Below are 6,988 nucleotides of genomic sequence, written 5' to 3' on the forward strand. Positions count from 1 at the left end.
GGGAGAAATTGTTTATTTCTCCTAAACCCTCGTTCGACAGACGCTCCTCCCCGACAGCGAGGGTTCGAGCTCGGATTTCACTTACCATCGTTTTAAGCCTGAAACGAGGGAAAGTGAAATACAACTGTATTTCACTTTCCCCCATCACTTACTGAGCGCACTAACGGGTTTCGGCCCACTTTCTCTAGTGTAAGTGAAATACACTTCACTTACTGAGCGCACTAACAGGCCCTTACGAACATGGCACATTCTCAATGATGTGGAAAAAATTACCCCTCTCTTTGTACATGTATAGTTACTCAAGCTCTTCATAGGGTCGTCACAAAAGTCCAGTGGGTTTATGTGTTTAGGACAGTCAATGAAAGAGATAAAAAATAGTCAGACAAGAGAAGTTCAATGATTTTTTAAATTCTATGTAACACTAGTCTTTGAAAATCCCAAGTTTCATTGCTATAAGTCATCCTCTTCATAATCCATCAATGAGCCAGTCTTAGTCAAGCAAACATATGAAGAACTTCAACACATTGAATAGGCCGATCATGGAAGCCTAAACTCAGAGGCTACAAAACAAATGCTAACTGTACAATTAGAGTCAGAAGTGACTCTTAACCTTCAGGAAATAATCGAAGTTGTTGGAGCTCGCACATCATCTGAACCACTCAAACAGCCACGTTCAATTCCCTGGAGTAATTCTCATCTTGCAATGACTCAGAATCTCATATTTTCCTTCTCCATTAATGGGGAGGCATGAAACCCAACAAGCGCAGAGAAGGGGTTCCTGACAGACCCAGTTTGGTGCGGGAGGGTGAGGCTCTCAGATGGCCAGACGCCACTCCCGTGTTGAGGAAATTAGTAATTTCTACATTTGAGTTGTCCTAGTATTTAGGAGTGTCTTACTTAGTTAAGTAGGAGTTTGTTTTGCACGTTGGCTAGTGCCTATTTTTAGTGTTACTTTCAGTTGTGTATTAACCTATTTATATATATTTTTTGTTTATCAATAGAAGATAGAAAATATATCCTCTGCAACATTGTTTTGTATTTTGTTTTTATCAGTGGTATCAGAGCTGGATTAGCGACTCCGAGAAGATAATTTCATTCAGCGATCCCTTGTCTTTCCTACGCCGCAACCGTAGAAAGAGAAAGGAGAGAGGTCATCAAGAATATTTTTTTTTTGCAGAGAGGGAGAGTGAGACCCCTCTGGAAAATAAAATTTTGTACAGGAAGAAAATCCCGAAATCAGAGCCGCAAATCTCCGTTTGGGAAGAAAATCCCGAAATCTTGCCGTCAGCATCGTCGCCGTAGACCTTCTTCGCCGCTGCCATTGCTGCCGCCAGTACCTGGTATTTTAAGCGCTAACGCCCGCTTGCATATAGCCTTCTCTTCAGTCCAAATCTTCAAGAGCAGAGAAGAAGTTGAATCTTGCAACTCATTTGCTAGATCGAGGATTCAAAGCGTCGGTCCGTGAATTGTCACCCGCCGAGTCACCCATCTCCGACACGATTCCGACTCGCCGAGATTAGCGTAGCCCATCAAGATTCCCCAAAATTCCAACAGAAATTTGGTATTTTTTCTCTCCCTCCTCTCTGTCTCTTTTGATGAGCATGGTATGGGTCGAATAGTTCGCACAATTTTAACAAAGTTGGTTGGAGGGCACAACACGTGGCTAGTTCAGAGAACAACTATTACCTCACAACAGTGGGTGGACAACGGAGTTGATTACGACTTGACTTGGGCCCAGATCCTTTTTCCCCCGTGTCGTTTCGGCAGAACCCCGAGAGCGACCTAAGTTCAGTGAAATTGATGGCTTCACACTTTTTACAACCTGCCATTCCACACTTTGTTGGTTACTATGACCATTGGAGCATGCTCATGGAGAAGTTCTTGATGTCCAAAGAATATTGAACAGTTATTGTTTCTGGAGTAACAGAACCAGTAGTAGGTGTTTTACTGACAGATGCACAAAACACAGAGCTTGAAGGACTGAAGTTAAAGGATCTTAAAGCAAAGAATTATCTATTTCAAGTTATTGATCACTCAATCTTGGAAACCATTCTTTGCAAAGACACAACCAATCATATTTGGGATTCCATGAAAAAGAAGTACCAAGGTACAACAAGGGCTAAGAGGCAGCAACTTCAAGCGCTTCGTTCAAAGTTCGAAATGCTTCAAATGAAATCAGGAGAATCAGTTACAGACTATTTTTCAAGAACGATGGCAATCGTTAACAAGATGTTGATCCATAGCGATAAGACAGAGGATGTTCTCATTGCAGAGAAAATTCTTTGATCCTTGACACAAAATTTTAATTTTGTCGTTTGTACTATAGAAGAAGCTAATGATGTTGATTTACTGTCAATTGATGAATTAGAAAGTTCTTTGTTGGTTCATGAGCGAAAAATTAACCTGCAGGACAAAGAAGAACAAACATTGAAGGCCTTATTAGAAAATCACTCTACACCCAGTAGAGCTGATAGAGGACAAGGAAGAGGCAAAGGTTGAGGTAGAGGAGGCAGAAACAACAATGATCGTGGGAACTAACAACAAAATCTTCATCACCAAGAGAGTCAATTTCAAGGAAGAGGCAAAGGACGTGGAGTCCACCACTCAACAACTTGATCAAAGTCGACAGACAAGTCCAATGTTGAATGTTTCAGATGTCATAGGTATGGCCATTATAAATCAGAATGTCAAACTGATTTGAATAAACAAAGTGGATATCAAACTAACTTTTTAGAAAAGGAAGAAGAGGTGTCTCTTTTGATGGTGTGTCACATGAAGGATGAAACTCAACCAAACATGTGGTATTTAGACACTGGCAGCAGCAATCACATGTGTGGAGAGAATGAGACATTTTCTGACTTGAATGAATCCTTTCGAAGCTCAATTAAGTTTGGTGACAACTCCACAATTTCTGTTATGGGAAAAGGAAAGGTAACAATCCAAACCAAAGGAAATTCCACCTACACTATCGCTAATGTTCTTTTTGTGCCAGATTTAAAGACCAACTTGCTTAGTGTGGGTCAGTTACAAGAAAATGGTGCGAAATTTTTATCAAAGATGAAGTATGTTAGATTCAAGATGCAAAGTTGGGCTTAATTGCTCAAGTTAACATACGATGAATCGTATGTTCCCACTTTATCTCCACAACACAACTCATTCGTGTTTCTCAGCAAAATTAAAAGATGAGGTATGACTGTGGCACTTTCGCTATGGGCATCTGAATTTTGGCGGATTGAAAACACTACAACAAAATAACATGGTGATGGGGTTTCTTCAAATTACAGCTTCTTTTCAAGTTTGTGAAGAATGTGTTGTTAACGAACAACACCATAGTCAATTCCCACAAGGAAAATCTAGGAGAGCGAAGAAAGTATTGGAGCTTGTTTATGCCAACATTTGTGGGCAAATAACACCACATTCTAATGGAGGTAAAAGATATATAATTACCTTCATTGATGATTATAGTCGTAAGATATGAGTTTATTTTTTGCAAAAAAAATCTGAAACCCTTGTAGTTTTTAAAAGTTATAAAGCGTTTTTTTAAAAATAAGTTGGCAACCCAATAAAAGTTCTTTGCACAGATTGTAGTGGAGAATATAACTCACATGAATTTGTAAATTTTTGTGAGAACCATGGAATCAAGAGACAACTTAAAACAGATTATACACCCCAATAGAATGGTGAATGTGAGAGGAAGAATCGTATTATTATGAATATAGTGAGAAACCTTTTGACTACAAGTGGCATTTCAAAAAATTTCTGGCCTGAAGCAGTTAATTGGAGCATCCATATATTGAACAGAAGTCCCAGACTTGCTGTTCAAAATATGACACCAGAGGAAACATGGAGCGGAAGGAAACCTACTGTAGATCATTTTTGGATTTTTGGGTGTATTGCCTATGCCCATATTTCAGATGAGAAGAGGAGGAAACTAGATAAAAAGGGAGAAAATGTATTTTTCTTGGTGTTAGTGATAAGTCAAAAACCTATAAACTATATAATCCTAGCACCATGAAAATTGTCATCAGCCGTAATGTGGTATTTGATGAAAAAGACACCTGGTCATGAAATCAAAATGGTGTTAAAGAAAGTATTCCAGCAGATTTTGATGATGATGAGAAAGGGCAGCAACCTATGGAGAATGAACAAAAAGAGGAAGTCACTCAAAATGTTCCAACTGATCAAATCCCACTTGCAACTGAATCACAATGGCCTCAACGAGTTCGAAGAAGACCAGCATAGATGACTGATTATGAAGTAATTGGAGTTGACCAAGGTGATGACCCACTTACACATTTTGCTCTGCTTTGAGATTGTGATCTTATCATTTTTTAAGTCGTTGTCAAAAAATCAAAATGGAAAAAGGCTATAGATGCTGAAATTACAGCAATTGAAAACATTGATACATGGGAGCTATGTGATCTTCCAAAAGGGCAAAAGACAATTGGTGTGAAGTGGGTTTACAAGACAAAGCTGAAGGAGAATGGTGAAGTGGACAAGCACAAGGCACGCTTGGTAGCTAAGGGCTACAAGTAGGAGTTTGGTATTGATTATAAAGAAGTTTTTGCTCTGATTGCAAGGCATGATACAATCAGATTGGTGATTGCTATGGCAACTCAAAACTCATGGCCTATCTTCTAGTTGGACGTGAAATCAACTTTCCTCCACGGAGATTTGAAATAAGAAGTATTTATCAATCAATCTCCTTATTATATAAAACTTGGCAATGAGCATAAAGTGTATAAGTTAAAGAAAGCTCAATATGGATTAAAACAAGCTCCACGGGCTTGGTATAATCGTATAGAAACTTATTTTTTGAAGGAAGAATTTCAAAAATGTCTTTATGAATATACACTTTTTATAAAAATTGAAGATGGAGGAAAGATGCTCATTGTTTGCTTATATGTAAATGATTTAATCTACATTGGAAATAATACAACCATGTTTGGTAGTTTTAAGAAACCCATGATGATTGAATTTGAGATGTCTGAACTTGGCTCGATGCATTATTTTCTTGGCATAGAAGTGGTGTAGTCTTCTACTGGAATTTTTATTTTTCAAAAGAAGTATGTGCGAGAAATCTTGGACAGGTTTCAGATGAAGGATTGTAATCCTATAAATACTCCATCTGAGTTTGGTATGAAGCTAAACAAAGATAATGGAAGAAAGAAGGTTGCTGACACTCTTTACAAACAAATAGTGGGGAGTTTAATGTATTTGACATCAACAAGACCTGATATAATGCATGTTGTAAGTGTGGTTAGCAGGTACATGGAATGTCTTACAAAGATTCATCTCTTGGCTGCAAAAAGAATTTTTTGTTACTTGCAAGGTACTAAGGAGTTTGGGTTGTTCTATACTAATGGAGAAAAGTCAAATCTATTTGGCTTTACATATAATGATTATGTAGGAGATTCAGATGATCGAAAAAGCACATATGGGTATGTTTTCATGATGGGGACATGAGTTGTTTCATGGTCATCAAAGAAGCAACTTATTGTCACATTAACATCCACTAAAGCTGAATTTGTTGCTACAACAACTTGTGTTTGTCAAGCTATGTGGTTAAAGAAAATCCTTAAAAACCTGCATTTCAAGGAGGATGGACCTACTCAGATTTATTGTGACAACAATTCAGCAATAAAGCTTTCAAGAAATCCAGTTTGACATGGTCGAAACAAACATATAGATGTGAAGTATCATTTCTTGAAGGATCTCACAAATGATGGAGTCATTAATTTTATTTACTACAGAAGTGAAGACCAGATTGCTGATATTCTAACCAAGCCTCTCAAGTTCATGCATTTCAGAAGCTCAAGAAGCTACTTGGTGTTTGCATTTCAAATGATTCAATTTGAGGGATGGCGCTTCAAAGTTTGACTCTTATTAAACTGAATGTTATGTTTGGAACATCAGTTTAAGGGAGGGATTGTTGAGGAAATTACAAATTTATACATTTGAGTTGTCCTAATCTTTAAGAGTGTCAGTAAGTTCAGTTTACTTAGTTAAATAGAGTTTGTTTTACATGTTGGATAGTGCCTATTTTTAGTGTTGCTTTCAGTTGTGTATTAGTCTATTTATATAGACTGTTTATTTATTAATAGATGACCTTAAAAGAGAATAACATTAAATTCCCAAGTGAACGTGTGATGGGATTTTTACGAGAGTGAAACAAGTCATTACATTGCCCATTTATAAAAAACTGACCTATCGATCATAGATGATTGTAAAGTGATTTATCATGCGTAATGTGGTATATTTTTTGTGAGGAATGACTAATGGATTGGGAGTCAACACTCAGTTAAAAATCCCCCACCTCCCCCTATTCCCGACGATTGCAGAACCAGATATATAAAAACTAAAAAGAGTTTACAATCCCTAAAAATTACAAAAACTTTTTGGAATGATCTCTCTCTACATTTGTGCATTGTGCATTTACATTTCAGATGTATTCTTTTTTCTTAAATCAAAACTTGAGTTTTCACAATCCCTTAATCTCGTAAACAAAAAAAGACATCAAAGGCAAATAGATCACCACAAAATGAAAATTTAGAAGTTTATGTTCGGAAAGAATTTAAGGTTATAATGAAAGTAAGTAAAGAAAATTTATTCACACACCAGAAATGAACACAAAAGTTTTGTTATCCTAGTTTGGGAAATTCCACTAGTTCAACCATAATAGCTCGGAATTTTATAAGAACGAGATTTTTCTACACATGTTTTAAAAAATGGATATGCATGCTTGAAACATGTTAAAGATGCAAATGACCTATGGATCTAAACCTTTTAAAGAGAATAACATTAAATTCCCAAGTAAACGTGCAGCGGGATATTTACCCGAGTCAAACAAGCAATTATTTTTCCATTTACAAATAGCTGACCTAACGATCATAGATGATTGTAAAGTGATTTATCATGTGTAAAGGGATATATTTTTTTTAAGGAATGACTTATGGATTGGGAGTCAACACTCAGTTAAAAATTCCCC

The 6,988-nt window shown here is 36.9% G+C and overlaps 1 protein-coding gene across 1 annotated transcript; it reads left to right on the forward strand.

Annotated features, from left to right (window-relative positions):
* Nucleotides 1-1,849: 1,849 nt before the first annotated feature.
* LOC137963126 (uncharacterized) lies at nt 1,850-3,096 on the forward strand. Its single transcript, XM_068810303.1, has 4 exons — nt 1,850-1,877; nt 1,928-2,214; nt 2,444-2,663; nt 2,735-3,096. The coding sequence occupies exons 1-4, from the start codon at nt 1,850-1,852 to the stop codon at nt 3,094-3,096; spliced, it is 897 nt and encodes a 298-aa protein (XP_068666404.1).
* Nucleotides 3,097-6,988: the final 3,892 nt, after the last annotated feature.

This window comes from Aristolochia californica, unplaced genomic scaffold, assembly GCF_029961685.1.
Source record: "Aristolochia californica isolate CCGP_79_NKW_82.1479 unplaced genomic scaffold, dmAriCali1.0.hap1 SCAF_4, whole genome shotgun sequence".
NCBI classification, from domain to species: Eukaryota; Viridiplantae; Streptophyta; class Magnoliopsida; order Piperales; family Aristolochiaceae; genus Aristolochia; species Aristolochia californica.